Source organism: Acipenser ruthenus, chromosome 7, assembly GCF_902713425.1.
Source record: "Acipenser ruthenus chromosome 7, fAciRut3.2 maternal haplotype, whole genome shotgun sequence".
NCBI lineage: Eukaryota > Metazoa > Chordata > Actinopteri > Acipenseriformes > Acipenseridae > Acipenser > Acipenser ruthenus.
This window is the reverse complement of record NC_081195.1, coordinates 45,007,488-45,031,069: the sequence shown is the minus strand read 5'-3', so window position 1 is coordinate 45,031,069 and position 23,582 is coordinate 45,007,488. Positions and strand designations below refer to the sequence as shown.

Below are 23,582 nucleotides of genomic sequence, written 5' to 3'. Positions count from 1 at the left end.
AAGATTTGGTTCCTATACATAATATGGCAAGCAGGCACATTGCACAAAGACCAGGCCACAAACTGTGTATTAAGGGGACATTCAAGAAAATGTAAATCCACATTCTGAGGAACCTGTTTTATTGCTTGAATGTCTTTTGGACAGGGTGGAACTTTGTGTGTTTTAGAGATAATTACATCAGTTACATTCTTTAGGCCATGCACCATTGTCGTGAGGGATCAGGATTGTTTGACATTACAAACCACCACCACGACCTTTACAGCCAATCAGATCATAAAGTACAAAGCATAAATGACTAGATATAGTTTGGTAACCGAGAAAAAACTAATGAAAGTAAACAGTTAAGGTATTTTCTTTTAATCAAGTACTGGATTATAATAGCATTGATTTGATTTTAAGTGTAGTGAAGTCAGAGGTATTCCAAATACCTTCTAAATTCTACAATAAACCACTCAACATTATTTGTGGCATTTAGTGTTAAAATCACCTATTATTCATATTTATCCAAAGCTAGCAAGTATGAAAGAACATAGTTATTAATTCCTTAAGCAGACTCTGCACTTAAAATAGGCAGAGATCTTACATGTGAATAAGCATTCGTTTAAATCAGGTCTGCTGATTACAAGCTTTGTTGACATGTGAGTAATAGCCTGAATGAAAACAGATCAATTGAGTTGACTGAAAACAAACACTTGTCAACAACGGAGCTTGGAAAACTTTCTGTTTCCAGTTAAAGACATATCAAATATAAGTATTAAAATGAGAACTACATAAAGAGAATTATAGAAAGACTACTGTACCAGGGCTGCAGAATGTTCACAGCCACATGCACAATGTGCGCTGAAGGATTTGCCACTGTGCTACTCCCAACCCCCCACCCCCAACACCCAACCCCCAACCCCCAACCACAATCCCCAAACCAAACTCCCAAACCCCCCACCCCCACCCCCACCCCCACCCCCAACCCTAACCCCAACCCCAACCCCCAAACCAAAATCCCCCAACCCCAACCCCCCAAACCAAACACCCAGACCTATCTTCTGTATGCTCAACATCACCCAAACAATGCAGACATTTATCAGGAGTCCTTGTAGTAGAAATTCTGAAAACACTACCAGCATTTCATTCAGACAAGTGACACATAAGCTTGGGAATTTACATGATAGATAGGTACACAAAGCCATAAGCTAGATTCCCTTTTCTAAAGCAGAACAGCAAACTAATAAGGGTATCTGCAAGGCAGTCGGACACCCGGAGTTAGTGAATTACAGAAAACCTGCATGCTTTACACCTTTCCTGCATAATCTACAGGTGGCTGGGTCACATATGTTTTGCATTCTGTAATAGATAAGTTATATTTACATTGGTACAGAAAAACTAGCAACTATACAAAAACAAGAGTTACAACTAAAGAGCCACTAGCCAGCCCTGCAGGCCACAATTAAACACTCTGCCACACTAACCTGGACTACCTTATTGTGTATCAATAAAGACAACGGACACCACTTTCATTCCAATAAAGCTTGTGGTTGAATAAAGAGCATAACCAGGATTCATTCATACAGCGTTAAATGATAGATTGTATTTTTAGTGTTTGCATGCACACTACAGCCACGATCTTACAGTTCTCATGTTCATTACTCAACACATGAAGTTGGAGCTTCTGCTAAATGCATCTACAGTGCAAAGCAAAGGGCATGAATGGGAAATGGGCAATTAATAATGGGTAATGCTTTTATATCTGCAGAGATGCCTATTATCACACAAGGAAGTTCACTTTAAAATGACTTTTAATATGTCTCACATTTTCACAAACTACATTGGTGCTGTGGCATATTTAAAGGCATGCCATGGCAACTATAGAACCAGAGCCCCCTTCTAAAAATATGCTAGAATTGCTGGTAGACAGCATGTAAAGGTACAGTACAAGGGTTTAGGTACATCCTGTGACCCAAGACACCCTTCTTCACAACAAGTCAAGATACTCTTACGGAGGTTTTTAAAGTAACTACAAAGACATCTGAATAAAGAGTTACTAGTGCTATCATTTAAAAAGAAATCAAATCACTGGGTAAACCTTTCAATGGAAAAGATTGTCTATGCATCATTGTTTGCATAGGAGTGTTTCTCAGCACAGTTTGGCAGCAAATTGCTGTGGTTACAGGGTTCTTTGTTCATAAAACATTAAGTGAAAATACATGTATAGGACTACAGTGCATTTACTGTCATGTTCTTTCTTCATATAGAAAAAACTAAAAAAAGACTTTGTTCTGTTTTCTCAAGATAATGTCTATATAGACCTTCTTACCAAGTGTCATTTTGATACAGTATGTAACATTTCAAAGATAAAACCCTGCTACCCTGTTCACATATTTTAAGCCCTAAGTTTTCAAATAGAACATTTTTTAATTGTATAAAAATGAGCAAGAAACTATTCAGAGCAATAGATTAACTGTATCCTCCTGCAACTAAGTTGCTTCCTGTTTTATACTATCACAATTATTGTATTCCTCTTAGTACTGGAGCCATATTCAACCATATTTGCTGAGCAACTGCCTCAAGGGTCTGTTGCAAAGACATGCCAGCGCTTCTACTAGCATGAATACAGACTCAAAGCCATCCCTGTTACGAAAGGTGGGTGGTAGAGCAAGCAGGCCTGAGATATAGAAATGAGGCACATTTCCCAAGAGCCCCTGCTGCTTAACCCTCTGCTCCGCAAAAGAGGCAAAGGTGTGATTCTTCTGTATCATGTTAATTTCAACTACAGGGGTGAACTTTAGTAATTCAAAAACCTTACCACTCGTTTTGAATCAATGCTTCTCACTGTAACCATACAACCTTTCTACAATGTTATTGCCAGCACTTCTTTTTACCCCAACCCAGTTTATTATGCTCCTGTCTCAAGGGAAAGTGTGTCTGAATACAGACAAAGGCATTCAAATATATGACCACTGCTGTATTTACAAGCATTTATAGTGATTTTTTTAATTAAATCAATTACTACCATATATAGAAAAGTGGACTCACAGCTTTAAGAAAGTTACGTCTTGGCTAGTCTTAAATTAAAACATTGTCATGTTTTTCGCACGGAAATACATGCTCAACCATTTAATAAGAACAGTAATTTCAAATTTAATTTTAATAGTGGGATTAAAATAATCATCCAAGCAGTTTTTCACATTGTATTGATAGAGATCCTGCAGTAAGCTATAGCACTTTGCTAACACTGGTCAGTATAGGAAACTGTTATGATGCATTTCCTGTGCTTGACAACTAAAGTTATCATTATTTACTAACTAAAGGTTATGTTCTTCAATTAAACACTTTTACTTTAGCCGTATAATGTTACATTTTTCAGCAGCTGTGTCAGAAGAGAGCAGGAGAGATTTTAATTTTGCTTTAAATATGTTTCTGAAACTGAGGGTTGTGGTGAGATATACCGGTTGTGTCTAACTTAAACATTGCATACTCACGAGTCAGTTTTATAAGGCAATATTTATTATTATTATTATTATTTATTTCTTAGCAGACGCCCTTATCCAGGGCGACTTACAATTGTTACAAGATATCACATTAATTTTACATACAATTACCCATTTTACAGTTGGGTTTTTACTGGAGCAATCTAGGTAAAGTACCTTGCTCAAGGGTACAGCAGCAGTGTCCCCACTGGGGATTGAACCCACAACCCTCCGGTCAAGAGTCCAGAGCCCTAACCACTACTCCACACTGCTGCCCTCACAATATTTAGTTTAATTGTACATATTACATGCTGAGTGCGACTTGCGTGGTGATTTCTCAGATGCCTTTTGAATAAAGTGTTACTGCTACCGCTTACCTCTTACCAGTTTTCTTTGTTCTGTTCTCTGACTAAATACCACAGTACATTTGCCAATTTTTCTATAATTCTTAGTTACAGAGGTGAAAAAAAAGATTATTGGGTGATTTAAATGCTGTTTCAGTTGTATGTTGACATGTTTACCTACAGATACACTGTTTAGATCATTGTTACTATTAAGGTGTTGTACTATTAATAGATCAGGTAAGTAAGTTGGTCTATGATGTCATAGCCGTGAGGTAAGACAATTCTTACTGCATGGTCATGTGATCTTGTTAAGCCAATCACTGCACTTAATTTATCAAAGCCATTTCATAACAAGAAACTATACACTACTTATTTTGACATTCCATTCCACCTATTGGCTGCATAGTACAGTAATTGGGGTCTTGGTCAGAGTGGGTCAATCTGAGAACTAGAAATGGTTTTTGACAATTGGAATTCAGAGCTGAATTATACTGGAAGATGGCCACTCTTAAAAATAGTCTTACAAAATATTGTGCTGTTATTTTAAATTATTTCACCATGCGATGTCCCTATTGAACATATGTAAAAACTATAAAGTGGCAGCATTCCATATCAAAATATTATTAGACTTGAAATAAAACAACAGTGGTGCTGAATTATATTTAATGACCAGTTGACTGTCATTGTCACAATGTTACAAATAAAAAATACCTATTATGATGGTACTCTGCCAAACTGAAGGCTCAAAGAGGTAATCACCAGTCAGGTTTTGCCTATATTCAAAAAAGTTATTTTACATAAAGAACGGTTACCGGTACATTGACAGTATATATATATTTTTTGTATTATTATTTTGCATCACAGTCAGCTGTCTGTACGTTAAAATATACAATCTGAGATAGACAAAATAATAATAATAATAATAATAATAATAATAATAATAATAATAATAAAAACTTCTTATTCCACGGGCCTTTTTAGTGAACTGTCTGATCACTTCCTACTTTTCTTAACTACCTTCAAGCTGTAGTGTGCATAAACACCATTACTTTAACACGCAGATATGACACTTCCTGCTTAATTTACATAGGTTTGCACATTAATAAATATATATTTTGTATTTGTATTTTTAATCCTGCAAATTTTTATTTCAAACTAGAATGAGATCAAATTATTGCATGCCAGCAACGAACCGCAAATACTTACCCCAAAGTGCTAATGAAGCCATTGACTGTGCCTTCTGCGTAGAGGGAAACAATATCCCCAATGTGAAGAAAACTGGACCTCGGTTCAGACATTTTTTCTCATTTTCTTATAATCACTCCTTTCTTGGATTCCTGAAACGCTGCCACTCGTAGTCTAGTATTTAGTAAGCAACAAGTAACCAGATAAACAAACGTTCCAAAGTCTGTTCCAAAACAAAATGCTACGAAGATGCAGCTTACCAAACGTAAATAACCTATCCAAAATGCATTTTATATGATCATTTTAATAAAATGATACAATAAGTTTTTGGTCACTATCAGTTAAGAACATGCCCCAGTTCTTCCTGTGACAGAAAAGGCTGTAGAGCAATTTGTTCTGTTTCTTTCACATTCGCTACAGGGAGGAGACTGGCCTGTCTTACACATACAGAGCCTATCACAGACCATATAGGAAACGATTGCAGCAGCTTTGGAATGAGGCTCCGTTCAGGGGGGAAAAAAGTTTATTGGTACAGGTATATACTGTAGTTGAAGAACCCTTGTTCTAGAACCATTCACAGGAGATTAATTGGCATTTGAGAAAGTCTGTAATAATTGTGTTTTAGATCTAGTTGACAATCAAACCATAGATCTGTCAATCAAACCAATAGCATTCAAATCGATAGAATGTTTTTTTTTTTTTTTTTTAATTTTTTTTTTTTTGTATGGGATATTAAAAACGTTCTAAGGCTGCTTTTTTAATGATCAATTCAATGATAACGTGACATACTAACACAATGTTATCTTGACCCAAAATGTGTAAAAGTATTAATATGTTAATGCTTTTGCATTTTTGTGTTTCAAGTACCAAATACAACGCTTGGTCAAACGCATACAGTATGTGGTTGGTGTGTTTGTATGCCTTGTTCTACTTTGTTAAGAAAATAATTATGTAATCAAAATACAGTTTCAATATTTAGAAAAAGTATTTAAAGGCTTTAAAACGTGTATTGTCCAATGTTGGCCCCTCTAATGTTTTGATTTGTAGTCTCCTATTCTATATTTGGGTAGTTTATCACTTATTTTGTGATGTTGCTGTCGCTTAAGAGAGTCCACTAGGGCAGTTTTACATGATGTTGAAAGTAAAGCCAATGCCAGTGTTCTAACAATCTGAGCTACCCGGATTGAAACAGTATAGCAGAAGTTCATTCAAAGGCAGTAAACTATACCCTGAGAAGCTTGCAGTCTATAGTATCTATACATTTTTTTGAACAAAATATGCTTTTTTAAAGGATTTTTAATACTATAAATCAGGTGATGCTTTGCGATGAGTTAAAGACCGTGGATCAGAGGGGGTATATTATTTCGTTTATATTTTATTTATTTGTTTATTTAGCAGACGCCTTTATTTAAGGCGACGTACAGAGGCTAGGGTGTGTGAACTATGCATTAGCTGCAGAGTCACTTACAATTACGTCTCACCCGAAAGATGGAGCACAAGGAGGTTAAGTGATTTGCTCAGAGTCACACAATAAGTCACTGGCTGAGATGGGATTTGAACCGGGGACCTCCTGGTTATAAACCCTTTTCTTTAACCACTGGACCACACAGCCTCCTGGGGTGCACTTTTTTCATGCTACACCAGTTGGATAACCCATACATGCTTTCCTATCTAGTTAATAGCAATATTGACTCTATTTGATACATGTACAAAGTTATAAGCTAAATATTATAACTTACCGAAAATGTTTGCTCGGATTTATGGGCGTGTATCGAAGAGGGAGGAAGTAATTTTGTGTGGACATGCTTACTTTGTGTAGGTAGCGCATCCTGAGCGGTAGCTCAGATTGTCAGAACACCGGCGCAAGGCTTTTTGCCGCCCTAGGCAAATTACATTTTTCTGCCCTCCCTTTTCACTCTTTTTTTTTAATTTAATGCAGGCAGGCGCATCACACATCAAGAGCTGGCTTTTTTATACAGCGGTATTGGTGCTATGCTTTAGTGCGAAAGGTCTCGGGTTTATGTGTTTACCTCCCCACCCCCGACAAGAGGGCAGCAATGTGGAGTAGTGGTTAAAGCTCTGGACTCTTGCCCGGAGGGTCGTGGGTTCAGTCTCCGGGGGGGGGGGACACTCCTGTTGTGCCTTTGAGCAAGGTACTTTACCTAGATTGCTCTAGTAAAAACCCCACTGTATAAATGGGTAATTGTATGTAAAAATAATGTATAATGTGATGTCTTGTAACAATTGTAAATCGCCCTGGATAAGGGCATCTGTGGACTTGTGGTTATAAAATTATATTTTAAAATAATAAGGTACTATATTTAGTAACTTTTTACTAAATACAACAAATCCAATTTCAACGTAGCATTCAAGTTAAAAAAAAAAAGTGAAACAGTAGTGTAATGAAAGGTAGGACAAGCAGTATGTGCATGAAGGCTAATAAAAGGCAGGATAAACTAGTATTAAAACATTGAGAATCAGACAGGATGACAATGGTGTTTCTGGTTGCCAGGAAACGCCAATTAAAGTCAAGATGCAGAGCTAATTAAATAGTGCTATTAGGTGTGTATATTGACAGAACATTTGAAAATTTTGTTTGTTTGAAGCACACAGATGTGGAACCATACCTTGGCCCCTTTCTGGAGCACTGAATAGAGGAATTGTCATCTTAGTAATACCCACCCTCATTGGAAAAGAAATGAAGCCTTGCAGAAAGAAATATAGCTATGATATCCTGTGTGACTGCTGCCATGTTACAGAGCCCTGTCCAACTGGCCCTGATAACTTAGGAGACATTCAAACATGGTCGACTCTAATCAATTCCCTCCAAAATAAATACATGTTTCAAAGGCATTCTGCACATCATTAATTAAAAATGATACTGCCTAGAAAACTATCACATTTCTATTAACAAAGCAAATCCAAACGTGTGTGTGACAGACAGGACGATAAACAACGCAATGCAAAAAAACAGTCATGTTATTATTACTAAAGTCATCTTGTGTTTTCATAGTGTGCAATTTAAATTTGGCACATGTTAGTTTAAATTACAGTTTGATCCTAGTGAATACACACACACACAATATTACTTTTTTATAAAAACAAGATCTTTTAAAAATCTTCTCTTATCTAAACTTTTTAACTACAGTCCTTTTGAGTTTAATCTGTCTATTTGTAATGGCCATTAATGAGCAGTCAGCATGCAAGCTTTTGGGTTTGTGGTAATAAAGATAACATCTGCTTTGCATGAGTCATCTTTCATTTGCAGTGTGCACTGTACTTTCCTTTTTGTCTTTATTATTTCTATAGATTTCTAGAGTTATTTATAAATGTGTCCTTACTTACCTTGTCACCCTGTTTGCAAGATCATAACACAAGATCGATGAACGAATGCACAGTTTTGTGACAGTGGTTCTGCTTGCTTACATTGTGTAAAGGGTTTGTGAACTACTAGCTATACGGGTCTCCTGGATTGCACAGGTAAAACCTCTTAGGTCACCTCAGTAATATAACATTACTGAAGCATAGAACCGTAAAAAAAAAAAAAAAATAAATAATTATCAAGATGTGCATGTATTTAGTGTTGTTTTTTAGCTGCTTTCTACATGTTTTTAACTGAATGCTTGTGTGCTAAGTAAATTGTAAAGAAAATATTGTTGGTAAAATCATTCTTATAAGGCTCCCACAGTCTTAAAAAAATGTGAAAAAAACCTCCCAGTAATTAGGCAGTAATTAATAACACACATTTACATTATCTTGTTCACTTGGAAAACCTATTGAAGAATCCATTGTACTATTTTATGTTTTTATTGTCAGCACCTTGAAAATGTAGGGCACTATAATTTATTAAAAAGTTAGGTTATTATCATAGCCCTGGTTCCCTGAAATATAAATGTAACCATTACCGTATGGGTATTTACCTTGTAGAGACCTGGAACCTGAATAAGATATATCAAAGCGGCTTGCAAATTCCTAGGGCTGCTGCTTAGCCTGTGGCTTGGCCTGAGCCTTCTGTCTCTGCGCAGGGCGGTGGAACCTATCAAAGCCTGTTCTGAACATCACCTCTGGCAGTGGGTGCAGCAGACTGTGCCTAACAGCGGTGCCTTGTTCCCATCAGGTACATGTGACTGGGAAAGCAGCTACCAGCACAGCCAGGTTCCTACCCACAACCTGCCTCGTTGAGTTTAGACACACTGAGCAGGTTCTTGTTAACCTGTGGTTAAATTGGTCCAAGCGCTAAATTAGGCACCTGGACCAAGGCTGCAATAGAAGCCTCCACCGGCTGAAATTGGGCCAGACCCAGCTTTTCCGCATTATGTACCTATATAAGGCGTCCATTGGCCGGGAAACAGCAGAAGCTGTTGCTGGATGATCCCAAGAAAAATGGATTTCAAAAAGAAAATCCGGGTGCACTGTGGGTGGACACGGGAGAGATGGTAGGCACATCATCAAATATGGACTGCCTTTTGGTACATAGAAGTCTATGTAGTTCAAAATTGCAGTGGCACTCTTGATCAGCGGCAGAAGCTCTACTGACAGGGAGAGTGTAACTGCAGGGGATGTGCTGTCAGACTCCACGTCTTCAGAGACAGTATGTCATCATGTGGCTAATCTGCTCTCATAGCCCCCAAGGGGCCTCCTCGGGGGAGGAGAAGGAGAAGCAGAGGAGGATAAGGAAGATTGTAAGGACAGCCTTCTGCCTGGGCTACTTTCCCAGGTGCGTTGTCCACTCTCCCTTTGCACAGAGCCCTGGGGTGAGGACGCAGTCACTGCTCTAGCAGAGGGTGATAGCGAAGAGCGCTGAGCAGGAGTAATGGAGGAAGAGTGCTCTGTAGAGCTGCAGGATAGCCGCTTCTCAAGTGTGCGCTTGCACAAAACTCACAGAAGCTGCGATTAGCAAGTGCTAAATTGGCATGCTCTGGCTCCAGACAGGAAGAGCATCTGATGTGCTTGTCCTCAATAGGCAGACTGGCCTTTCATTCTCACAGGGATAAAACCTAGGCATGATGCAAGAAGCAAGCAATGCAGTGTACAGTATACCGTTGTACAGTTGCTGCCTCAATCTTAAAGATATTGACCGGGCGGGTCAAGACTGAACGAGACCGGTTTGGTACTGAACCGATGACTTGAGAACCGGTTGGTAGCGGACTGGAACCAGATAGGTCAGTACTGGTTCGGAAACTGGTTGACACCAAGCCGGCACGGTACCGGTTCAGTGATTTTAGCACCGTGTAGGACCAGGTTGGTACCAGTTCGGTGACTGTAACACCAGGTCGGTGCCATGTCGGAAGCAGGACGTTACCGGATCGGTTCAGTACCAGTTTGGTGACTTCAGCACCGGGTCAGTTCGGTACCGGTTCGGTGACTTTAACACTGGGTCAGTATGGATACGGTAGCGGGTTGGAATGCGGTCAGTACCGGGACGCTACTGGGTCAGTTCGGTACTGCTTTGGTGACTTTATACCGGGTCGGTACGGATACGGTCTGGAACGGCACCGGGTAACCTCGGTCCCGGTTCGGTAACGGTATGGTACCTAGTCGGGAGCGGAGCGGGTTGGTGACCTCAGTACTAGTATTGGTATGGGTCCACCGGTTCACAGTCACCGCGGGTGGCAACGTACAGGAATGTCCATCTGTACAAGTCACTGGCAAAACCACTCAATCAGTACCACACACAAGACTAAATAATATTAAATGACTTGTATTTTTAGCCAAAGCCAAAACGAGAAAGGTAAATACCCATACAGTACTGGTTACATTCCATACTTGAAAGGGAACTGCTAATCTGATTGTAATGTTACTGTATACAGGCATTTGATACAATGTTTTATTCCACACTCTTAAGATAGAGATCATGGTAGCCTACTTTGTCATGGTACTGACCCCTGATACTTTTTTCCCCTATAATTTACATCGGTCAGCTTTCTTTCAGAGATTTAATTGCATTTTCTTGATTTAGTCAGTTATTTTTTATCAAGCTAGTTTGCCTGTCATTCGTTTCTACACCCTTATTTATTGTTAATTGTTTCTACACAATATGTGGGAAACTGCGCAGGCATCTCATAAATCTAAAAGCTATGTGTTAATGTACCGTGAACATTGCAGCACAGCAGAGTGATAACATAGTTTTCAACTTCTTAAATGAGAGGGGAAGTCTATTACCACTGTTCTATTTGTAGATTAGTAAAAAGGGAGGTATTAATATTTAAACTGTAAAGAAATAGTGTAGTACTGTGTACAGAGATAATTTGAGTTAATCCTATTCAAATTTGGTAGATATCAATGAGAAAAATGACATTTTGTTGAAATGTGTCGTATCAATCTCTCCAAAAGGTTAGGATAACATGCCAGCAAGTAAAATAAGAAATGCCCCATTTTGCACTATGAAGGTGATTTTGTTGTTTCTTGCAAGCCCTTTATTTTCCTCATGGAACAACTCAGCAAAACAGATTCCAAGTAGAGCAGCATTTGTCCTTTTAATTACCAAGAGTTTAGAATCTTCTGTATTTGTCCATTTTAAGCACTCAAGCGCACTGCATAGCAAAGTGTAATAAAGCATATTGGAAGCATTGCAAAGCGTAGGTAAGCACTGTAAAGCCTACAGTGCAAACGTACCATGGTAAGCTTTTATAAGGTATAGAAGTTTTTACCATCTGTCAGCCAGCCCTCTTTCAGACATGCCCACCTTGACTAAAACTGACTTTTCACAGGGAAGTGCAGCTTTTAAATGCAGCTATAACAGAATACAAATGAACCACTCATGCAAGGGGCACCCCATTAACAACTCCTTATAAAGCATAAGAAAAATATTGGACTTAAAGGTTAAGGAGCAGAAACATTTGTCACGGGCTTCAGAGATTTTTCTTTTTTTTTTTTTAAATAATGTATTCACCATTATAGCCCTAGGTTTGTATTCCGTTCCAGATTAATTTAACAAGCCGCAACTTGTGATTTAGATTCATGGAATTATAGAGCCTCCCTTCATACAATTATACATGTACTGCCACCTAAGTATGGTGAATCATAGGTGAATCATTTCCTGCTTTATAAGCTCAATGTGGAAGTATCAGCCAGGAACCTGCAGTGCTGTCACCAGGCACATTAATGTGGGTTGCAAAGTAAATGATCTTGCACTTTAAATCTAATCTATCATTCACAGAGACTTTTTAGCAGCACTGGATACATTTTCATTTTCTGGCAAACGTTCTATCAGTGCATTTGGAGATGGGGAAAGGAAGTGTTTCAATAGCTGCCAAAGATTAGCTAAGCTTAAACATGCTTTTATAGTTGAGTGTAGAGAAGCTGCACAGTTTGGCACATGCTGCATATCTGAACTACATAGACTTCTATGTACCAAAATTTATAGCACCATCTCAAGGGCGAAAGTTGTACAGTATACAGTAAACTCTGTCCTTTTGACAAGCTTACTGTAAACCCCAACTCTGTGATGGACAAATTTGAAGCCAAGATGACTGCTAACAATGTTATAAACGGCCATGTGTGTAAATGATTTGCAAGGACATCACAATCTCTGTATATCCAATGTCCAGATGGAAAAAAAAATGCAGTGTATTTTTAGATGAACTGTCTTGCTTTGCAGGTTACTGTACCTTTGAGGCAGACAAATCATGTTTCACCTGGAAGCAAACAGCATAACAGATGCAGTCCGCTACAGTTTATTATTGTTCTATAAAATACAGGTTCCTGGGTGTATCAGTTCAAAGGTAAATTATTGTAAGGGTTTAACCACCAATTGCTAAGCTGAGATAATATTGATTAATACTGATGCTACACTTTTGATAAATGTAATTACAAGACCATTAAAATAAATTCATCATGGCAAAAACAGATGTTAACATATCAAATGTATAGCATTTAATACATTTGACTGCCAGACTGCATTAAAGCCTGAGGGTTGTTTGTCACAGTTACCTTTAAAAGGCCCCATAGCATTTGGTTTCTTAGCAACGCATAACCCAGATGACAGAAGACACAAAGACACAGGTAGGATCGTGGTGAACAAAGACAAGGGGATGTTAAAACAAACATGTTTTATACCAGAACTGCATATATTACTTTTTCAGTAATACATTCTCCACAGTTTAATCATGGATTACAACCCTATTCACATTATCTCTGTCATTCTGGTGAAGTGCTTGCTTGCTAGACTGCTGCTTTCAATTAGGCATTTTAGCTTTCAACAAAATATTCGTAATGTGCAATCTGTAAATGAAGAAGGTTTTTTATTACAATTTATTAGCTTGTCTAGAGCCTGTGTATTTAAGTAGGTTTACCTTTCTGAGCATTTCCAGTGATATTTTCCTTTAGTATCCATATGTCACAAATGTAAATTTAAGAAAGAATGCTGTCAGTTTTCTGGGGGGTTAAGGTATTGTACAACTGCCTATCTAGCCGTCGGTGTAAGGAATGCCAGCCTGGTGCAGGTGCTCTGTCTCTGGATACTTTACATCCTCTGGGAGGACATCGATGGCTCCAGTCCATTTCCCTGTGTTGCTGCTGACACTCATGGGGTCAGTGTCTTTCAACTGCTTCATGTCCAGCAGCCAAGCTACTACAGATCAACATGTCTGCAACAACATCAGAGAGTTCCGCGGCATTCCTGACAAGGTTTTCAACGCTGGGAAGATGTTTTACTTTCCTATTCCACTGCTTGCCTTCAGTGGACCTGTCAAAGAGTATAAGGTAAGCAGCTGTCTTTTTCTATTTTGTTTGTTTGCTGACAGTTTTTGGTTATCTACAGAAGTACAAAGTGGACAAATGGCAGCTAAAGAAAAAAAAAACTTATCTAAACTTATATTATTTATTTATTTATTTATTTATTTATTTATTTAAAATTCAGTTAACTCTATCGAGTGGGTTTCTTGATTGAGCATGGTAATGGCTGTTGTGCCTTTTGATTGAAATATTTGCCTATGAGTAATAATTAATATATAATATAAATATTTTGCTATAATTAGCAATGGCAAGATATTTAATCAGTAAGAACTTAAGAAAGGTTACAAATGAGAGGAGATCATTCGGCCCATCCTGCTCGTTTGGTTATTAGTAGCTTATTGATCCCAGAATCTCATCAAGCAGCTTCTTGAAGGATCCCAGGGTGTCACCTTCAACAACATTACTGGGGAGATGGTTCCAGACTCCCACAATTATCTGTGTAAAAAAAGTGCCTCTTATTTTCTGTTTTGAATGCCCCTTTATCTAATCTCCATTTGTGACCCCTGGTCCTCGTTTCTTTTTTCAGTTCGAAAAATTCTCCTGGGTCGACATTGTCAATACCTTTTAGAATTTTGACTGCTTGAATCAGATCGCCGTGTAGTCTTTTTTCTTCAAGACTGAATAAATTAAATTATTTTAGCCTGTCTGCATAAGACATGCCTTTTAAACCAGGAATAATTCTGGTCGCTCTTCTTTGCACTCTTTCTAGAGCAGCAATATACTTTTTGTAGCGGGGTGACCAGAACTGTAAAGGGTTATGTAAGGTGAAATGGTCAATCAAGGCCTCAACCCCACCAAGTCCAATAGGGTAGAAATGCACACAATAAAGGGCCAGGCAGCGCATATCCTAATGCTTTTCTGTAGTTACACTTTTGTTTAGAGTAAAGGCCTCTACACACCGGACACGATGCGACAAGCGAATGTGTCGTACGACACAACAACAAAAGCTTTTCTTTTCTTTTCCGTGTGCCAAGATGACTTTGCTGCCCTTCCTCTGACATATGCTCATTATTTGTGCGTGTTAAGTCATTTGCATTGCTCAAGTTTACATAGGCCACAGTGCAAAATAATTGCCTGGCTGCTAGGCAATTAGGATTTTGCATCCGCAATTGATTGCACTACGCCTATCCTTACATCAGCCCCAGTGTGTTTTAAAGTTTTATGATTTACAATAAAACCTATATTGGAATCTGTGTAGTGTAATTATACATGGTTTATTTCTTTACATATTTATTTTAAATATGTGTTTAAATCTTTAAGTGTCATTATCGTAACTGTAATGTCATTACCGTAACAATAGTTATTTTAGTGAATAAAACTGCAGCAGCATTGGCAGGAGTGAAAGTTATATTAGCAATGGGTTAAAGGGCTAATATTTAAAAAAAATAAAAGAGTTTGGTATACTTTTAATCATTGCTAACATATTTTTTAATAAAAGATATCAGTACAAAACCTGATAAAAGTCCCATAAACTAATTTATTGACTAATTGTATTAGTCAATAAATATGAAAATCAAAGTTTTGAAAAATTAAATTAATATTTCACTAATGTGTAGTTGTATAATGTCTAATCAATTTTATATACACTGAGTGTACAAAACATTAGGAACACCTGCTCTTTCCATGAAATAGACTGACAAGGTGAATCCAGGTGAAAGCTATGATCCCTTATTGATGTGACCTGTTAAATCCACTTCAATCAGTGTAGATGAAGGGGAGACAGGTTAAAGAAGAATTTTAAGCCTTGACACAATTGAGACATGGATTGTGTACTGTATGTGTGCCATTCAGAGGGTAAATGGGCAAGACAAAAGATTTAAGTGCCTTTGACCAGGGTATGGTAGTAGGTGCCAGGCGCGCCAGTTTGAGTGTGTCAAGAACTGCAACGCTGCTGGGTTTTTCACGCTCAGCAGTTTCCTGTGTGTATCAAGGATGGTCCACCACCCAAAGGACATCCAGCCAACGACAGGCCAGTGGTCGAAAACAGCTCATTGATAAAAGAGACCAAAGGAGGCTGACACGAATTGTGCAGAGCAACAGACGGGCTACAGTTAGTCAACTGACAGTCCAGTACAACATTGGTGCCGAAAGACCCATAAAAGAATCCACAACTCATTGTACCTTGACACGAATGGGGTATGGCATCCGACGGTCTAACAGACTTCCACTTCTTTCAGCAAAACACAAGAAACTGCAGTTGCAGTGGGCTAAGGAACGAAAACACTGGACACTGGAGGATTGGAAAAACATTGGCTGGTCTGATGAATCTCGGTTCCTGCTGTTTCACGCTGATGGGAGGATTAGGGTATGGAGAAAACCACATGAGTACATGCATCCATCATGCCGTGTGTCAACATTGCAGGCTGGTGGTGGTGGTGTGATGGTGTGGGGTGTGTTTTCATGGCACACATTGGGCCCCTTGATAAAAGTGGAGAAACGTTTGAATGCCACAGGATATCTGAACATCATCGCCAATCAGGTGCATCCCTTCATGGCAGCAGTGTATCCATCTGCTAAAGGATTTTTTCAGCAGGATAATGCCTCATGCCACAAGGCTACGATTGTCCAGGAATGGTTCCACAAACATGCCAGTGAATTCAGCTTACTGCAATGGCCTGCCTAGTCGCCAGATCTCAATCCAATTGAGCATCTGTGGGATGAGATGGAACGAGCTATTCGGAGTAGCGATCTACTACCAGCCAACTTGACACAACTGTGGGAAGCATTGGAGTCAACATGGGCCAGCATCCCTGTGGAACGCTTTCGACACCTTGTAGAGTCCATGCCCCGACGAATTGAGGTTGTTCTGAGGGCAAAAGGGGGTGCAACTCAATATTAGGAAGGTGTTCCTAATGTTTTGTACACTCAGTGTATATTTCTCTTTATACAGCAGTTTTTAGTTGTGTTACGGTAGATTTATGTGCTAAAACATTTTTGAACAAAAATTTAAAAGAAATACATTACAATTTCAGCTCGGCTGAGTTATGTTATATGCAGTTAAGATGTTTTCTTATTTAATTTTGGTTGTTTCACTAAAAACATATCACACCAATTTCTCAATTTTTTGGAACCCCAATTTGTCCCCTTTCTGTAGAATGATCCAGATACAATAGCAATACGCACTGTGAGCGTATTGCTGTTGCATACATCAGTACCTGTAAGTGCAGGTATTTCATGAGCAGAATAAATCGGTTTCTACTCATTACTTTAGCAAACATTGGTGTATGTATGATATACAGCTCGTTTTGACCAGTACCATTCCTGGCACGGTTTTCGCAACACAGTTTGTAGTATCAATCGAGAAAAATAACTAACTAACTAACTAACTAACTAACTAAATAAATAAATATTAATAATAATAAAAAAATCTGCGTTGTTGACATGGGATGTGGTGATAATGCAGTGTCTATTTTTTCTATCTTAGGCAATGCTGCCATCTACCATAAAAAAAACCGAACTACACTGTTTTACAGACCATATTATGTCATTGGGATTACTGCAGAACGAGATATTGTGTGCTGCTTTGCAGACACTTAAAACTCTGTCCACGGCGTTCTGCCGTGCTTGACAAATTTTGACATGATAGCGTTCCACGTGGAAATGACGGGTGTGGCAGCTGGGTGGTTAACCTATTTTCTGTATTATTCAACAGGTCTCTCTAGCTGGTGACACAGCATATTTGCCCAAATGGTTGGACTACAACCCAAAAACAAATACCCTTCAGGGACTGCCTGTGAGTGAAGATGCTGGTGAATACACCCTGAGTGTAGCTGCTGTGGGGAGCTGCCTGCAAGATATGCATCTTCCGAAAATTCATTTCTATCTACACATTCTCAACGACACTCAGAATTTCAAAGGCCTAAAATCATCAAAGCAAAATGTGTAAGAACTTTTTACCTTAGGTTTTTAATACATTTTATTTTAAAACACTCAGCATCTTCAAGATATTTACCAAAGCACAATATTTAACCATGTAAATTGCTTTATTTACACATAATGTAGACAGATATACCCACACAATAGCAATATTTATGGCAGCAGATATAAAGTACAAATTAGCTAAATGAGCTAAGAAATAAGTTTAAAAAATGATTCTTTTGCCCACAGCATCAACAATCATGGTTGTCCAGAAGATGAAAGTGTCACTTATGCTGATATTGTCCTCCAGACAAATGCTTTCTCTCTGAATGCTCACCAGCGCTTGAGCCTTGTTTCTGCTATGGCAGACTACCTCCATGTGGATCCTTTCTCCATCACGCTACACTCTTTAAGGGATGCTTCACAGCTTCAGCTTGAGAATAGCACCCTTTTGGCAGAAGACACTAGTAACAAGAGCTTCATTCCTGGGCAGGGGGTGGAAATCTATTGGCCAGTAGGCTGCGAACCTTTTGGAATGCTTCCTGAGATGGTTCATATTCTAAAGTACAGCAGGGACTCTGGTCACCTTTCCCACCTGCTGGGATTTCGAATGATAGGCTGGCGTATTTTCAGGAGGGGAGAGGAAGGAACCCAACATAATAAAAGGAGGCGTCGGCAATTGAATGCCACTCCAACTCCAGCCATGACCCTTGTTATACCAACCTATTTTTCAACATTAATTTCAAAGGCACCTATTTACTCTTACACAGACCCACTTGCTATATCCAGGCACCCAACATTATACTCACTAGTAACAAAGAGCATTTTTGTTGAAAGTAATTTACCAAGGTCTTTAATTACAAGCAGAACTTTAACAGCAATACCACTGGAAACTATTAAACACATGACATCAGAAACAATGACAGTGTTGGATAGAGACCAATACTCTTTAGCATTTTCCTGGCTTTCAGAAACACACAGTTTTCATATATCCTCTTTCATCTTTCCAAGCTTCCCATTACATGAACAAACTTTTGTTAGTAATTTAGTTTCCCAGAACTTTGTGACTTCACAACCTATCCGCACCTACCAACCAATGCGCTCTTCTGAAATGTCAAGGTTCGTAATGCCTAGTCAGATGCCAACGTTCTCTCCTCAGCTTTTGTCAGAAATAAGGTCACTGACACACATTTTTCCTACAGTGTTGGTTACTAGACAGGCAATAAATATGCAAAGCAGTGTTTCAGATGATTTCAAAGATGACGTTGCCAGTGTGTTTAAAGAACATTCTGTTCCAACTAAGCCAATGAGCCCAACAGTGTCTTTGCTTCTCAGTAAAACATCAGTAAAATTACAGCCAAGCCTGCAGTCCGATGTTTTTCATTCGAGTTCCTCTGATAGTGTTTTACTTACACTGACAAAGAGTTCACTCTATACTACAAGCATGTACACTCCGTCCCTTGCCCTTACTGTTCAGAATGTCTTAGAGAGTGTTGGTAGGACTGCAGTCCTGCTGAAGAATGCTACAGGAGTGCCATTTACACCATTCCAGTCACAGCAAGAAGCAGACACTGATGGTAAGGACATTTCATCTTTTATAAACCCGGATAATTTACTCTACATTTGTTTTTTTAATAATATATATAATGAAAAACATGAAATGTCTATTCTGGTATACTCATGACATCATCCACATAATTCTTGAAAATTTTACTGCACTGTGTTTACTTTTCTTTCAAGACAGCTGAAGAAAGGCTTTTGTCTGAAAATGTTTTGAAATAAATGTTTTTAATCATTTAAACCTTTTGTGTACATAAAAGAAAAGATTTTTGTTATACCTCCTTTCAAACTATATATATGCTATTTTTTGATGTACACAAAAGGTTTCATGATTAGAAAAGTATTAATTTCAGCTGTGCAGAAAGCTAAACTAATAGTGAGCTAGCTATCTAGCTAGCTAGATAGACAGATAGACAAGGTTTTTATTGTGTCTCACAATGATAGTTTGTTTCATCCTTTTATATCAACTAGGTTTCATGACAGACCTGTCCATCCATCTGAGCCTATTGATGGATGACCAGGAGAAGACTGCAAGCACACACTTTGACACCTCAATGTTTCCTTTCACTTCATTCTCATTTGCTACAACACCCACGTCAGCAGCTTCTACCACTGCTTCTCAGCCACCGGAACACAGTAGTCTGCAGGTCTCTTATATTAGTGCACTCTTCCCTCAGAGTGTTAAAATATTTAGCACAATAAATATGGCAGTGGTTTCCACAGAGCCACTGTTGGATGACATTTCCGGAAGCATGACATACTCCAGTGCCTTTGGCAGTATTATCCCAGCCATTCCTTCTTCACAATTTAAAAGCTCTGTGACGAAAAGCTCTTCACTTTCATCAGAAGAGGTCAGCAAAGTTTTAATTTTTAAAACTGCTACAGAAACAGATTTGTACTATATTGCTTCCACCACGGCGTTATCCCCACACAAAGTCTCCTCTTCAGTATTATTATCCACCCAGTATCTTTCTTTGCTTTTCCCTGCCGTAAGTTTCAGTGAGCTTCTGTTCCCGGAACCCACAGTCTCTTTAACAGCTCTGACTAAAATAGTGCCACCTACTGGTAAATCAGAAACACCTGCCTTCAAGCCAGATACAATCCAAACTGTCTCATTTATAGACTTTGTCCTGTCAGTCTCTCAGACACTCACCATTCCATCAGTCAAAGAAGATTTGTTCCAATCTAGTCATTCAACCTTTGAACCACCCCCACAGCTATCTTCATTGCTCTCTCTTGATGTGTTTCCAACAACAATACTGTTTTCCCATCGTCCTTTGTTTTCCAAAAGCCAGGATGAACTACAGCCTTCTTACACTCAGATGCCTTTAAACACTTTATCTCAACAGATACAGGATTCATTGTATTCCACTGTAGAAGAAACAGACCAACTAACCATGCTGGGTCCCATCACTCCAACCCGTTCTTTTGAGGGGGAACTTGGACACACCTCGTTTTCTACTCTTTCTGTACCACAGAAGCATAGTTTGGAGCCATCAATTCCTGTGTCTAACATTTCTGTATTACCATTTAAAGATTCATTAATCCCTAGCATTTTGGCCACACTGCCTATGGAGTCATCATTGAATATGTTAATGCTATCAGAGTATTTAACATCATTCATCCCCTTTGTCTCTCCTGGTGCATCATCATTAATATCTCCAGATAAGAAAACCACCAGACTGGATGATGAAAACTCCCTTATTCAACAGTCTAGCCCTAAAACACATACCATCTCTATGGGACCTGCTCCAACACTGACATATAAAGTAGATATCCACAGTTCTACTCCCCTGCCTGCAGAACATTCCACTGCAATTCCTATTGATGCTCTCTTCACATCATATCACTTTACATCGGAAGTCTCTTCAACAGCAGAAACCCACAGCTTTTCTACCAGTACAGTGTCTTTCCTCCATCCCTCACCCTCAGTTAGAGAGCAGTTCTCTTCTTCAGTGTTATATTTTACAGCTCCACATATTCAACAACCAACTAGCACACATCGTTTCACATCTACAACTTTATTATATAACACCCCAGGCGATACAGTCCCTCTCACCCGCTACACAACAGTCTCTCTTCCAGAAACCAAGTATGCTGTGGTTTCTCCCACTAGCACAGTTTTTTTTGCCACCTCAAGTAATAAAATGACTGCCACACTTTACTTCCCATATTTGACTTTGTCTAGCTCTTTACAACAGTTATTAGAACCTAGTAAACCTGCCTCCTATATGTTCACCAGTTCTTTTTCCTTTCTGACACTCTGGACAACTAAAATGAACACTACAAGCCACGTGTATCCAGTCTCATCAACAACTGCACATCTGGGAAAAGACAGCAGAAGTTTCAGCACATCACTGGAATTTTGGTCTACAGCTGGAAGGCCTTCTCTACAAGCAAGCAAAACAGGTATAATAATAATATCCCATTCTTTCCACCCCATAACAAAAAAAACACACAAAAGAAACCCCAGTTAGAAACACAAAGGAATTCATGTATAAAAGTCAAGCACCATGAAAATCCATGTCAATGCAGCAAATGTTGAAAATTAGTCCCGATTTAGATCTGTTTTCACCATTGTCTGGGGCACATTTTCATCCTAAAAACAAACACAAAAAAGAAATATGTATTTCTATAGAACTGTCTAGTGTGCAATATACTATGTCTGTAAAATACTAAAATACTAAAAATAATGGTGTTTTTTTTTTTTTTTTACTTTGAAACTTCTTAGTTGTAGCATTTTACAATGGTAGAAATATATATATATTTGTTTAAATTAAAATATTATTTATCATTTCAGCTATTGAAAACACCTCTCCAACTGTTATCCACCCCATCGATGTCCTTTTTGCCACCATTGGTTTCCCGTTTCAATACACCATACCATCCAACACATTTTCAGATAGAGAAGATGGGAACACCACAAACCTAATTTTAGCGATGGCTGCGGCGGATAGCTCTCCCTCCGGTCCAGAGTCATGGGTAAGACTGGACCAAACTCAGCAGATTATACAAGGGTACCCTCTGGAGACAGACCTTCAGTACTCGCCTCAGACGTTTATTCTCACTGCCATGGATTCAGGCGGATATTCCATTCAGCAAACGTTTATGATTGAACTCAGGTTTGCCAACACTGATCCGTGTCACCTGTACACTGTTAGGACTAAAAATAGCTACAACTCCTTCATCAAAGACAGACAGAGGATTGAACGATTTGTGGATAAAATGGCTGAATATTTCAATGGCACGAGCAGTAAACACATCTCTGTCTCCACCCTCAGGCCTGGGTCAACAGTTGTATCATGGTACAATTCCACCTTGTGCTTCGCAACTAACAAAGCACAGCATCAGTGTCAAAAGAACAAAATCCTGGCAGTCCTAGTCAAAATGAAGACGCCTGATGGCAATGTGAATCCAGGGTTTGTTGAAGCCATGCTCCCAGAATTCAGGATCACAACAGTGGACAATGTTACTTATGGAGGAGTTTGCATTTTGGATTCTGATCTGGCTCCCACAGCTACTACAACCGCTAGCTTTTTTAAATCTGACAAATATTACTGGATAGTCACTACAATGATTGTTTTGCTTATTATTCTGTTTTTATTCCTGGTAGTGGTTCTCGCAGTTACAATTTATCGCTCTTGTAGAAAATATGAAAAGATTCTTCCTTCAGAGTCACTTTTGTTCCAGAATGACAGAGCAGCTGGTCACCTAGAGTTAGACACCTTAAGGCCAAGGAAGCCACCATTGTTTCATCAGGATGTTCCTCCACCATCACCACCACCACCTCAACTATGGGTAACTCGGTGTCAGCCTCAGAGGATACCATTATCTCATAATAACATTATTCCCAACATGCTCTACCAAAGAGACAACTTGCCCACTCACTCTCCTCCAAAGTACCAATTGCCACCTCCCTATGAGCTCAGTTCCAGTATTGTTAAAGCACAGACACAAAGGCCTTATAATAAAATCTAATCAACAGCATTGTATTGGAAGCAGTGACTTTTAGAGACAATTATTATTCTGATAACTCATGACAGGCTTGTATCTTTTGAATAAAACAAAATGTAAGACTACAAATAAATAAATACAAAATGTAAAAGGAGATGAAATGTATACATTGTGTAATATAGCCTTACTGGTAGAGGTGAAATGTATTGTTACGACTAGATTATTTATTCTTAATCTATATATATATACTGTATATATATATATTTTTTTTTTTAACAAAAAGGACATTAAACAATTACAATAAATAATGTGATCAAATTGAGCTCTACACTACACACATGGCTATTTGTAGTACATCAAGTGGATCATGGAAAAGAGGAATATTATCTTGTGTATAGTGATAAGCATAAAATTGTACCTTGTATTATTACACTTCTAGTAGGACATTGACTATAATAAACTGAATATAATGTGATTAAATAAA

At 38.6% G+C, this 23,582-nt stretch overlaps 2 protein-coding genes across 2 annotated transcripts in view; one reads left to right on the top strand and one right to left on the bottom strand.

Moving 5' to 3' along the window:
- LOC117415087 (inositol 1,4,5-trisphosphate receptor type 2-like) overlaps positions 1-5,436 on the bottom strand; it is a 113,167-nt gene extending 107,731 nt beyond the window's left edge. The window contains exon 1 of the mRNA XM_034025028.3: positions 5,012-5,436. Coding sequence (XP_033880919.3) covers positions 5,012-5,103 — 92 coding nt within the window. The 5' untranslated portion in view covers positions 5,104-5,436. The remainder of the gene's footprint in view (positions 1-5,011) is intronic.
- A 7,553-nt stretch (positions 5,437-12,989) lies between these two features.
- Positions 12,990-23,578, top strand: LOC117414584 (mucin-3A-like). Its single transcript, XM_059027075.1, has 5 exons — positions 12,990-13,693; positions 17,379-17,608; positions 17,834-19,161; positions 19,616-21,553; positions 21,945-23,578. The coding sequence occupies exons 1-5, from the start codon at positions 13,418-13,420 to the stop codon at positions 23,120-23,122; spliced, it is 4,950 nt and encodes a 1,649-aa protein (XP_058883058.1). The 5' UTR covers positions 12,990-13,417; the 3' UTR covers positions 23,123-23,578.
- Positions 23,579-23,582: the final 4 nt, after the last annotated feature.

Coding starts and splice junctions, on each gene's coding strand:
- LOC117414584 (XM_059027075.1), top strand. CDS start 13,418: ATGCCAGCCTGGTGCAGGTGCTCTGTCTCTGGATACTTTACATCCTCT. Junction 13,694..17,378: donor GACCTGTCAAAGAGTATAAG/GTAAGCAGCTGT, acceptor ATTATTCAACAG/GTCTCTCTAGCTGGTGACAC. Junction 21,554..21,944: donor TCTACAAGCAAGCAAAACAG/GTATAATAATAA, acceptor TTATCATTTCAG/CTATTGAAAACACCTCTCCA.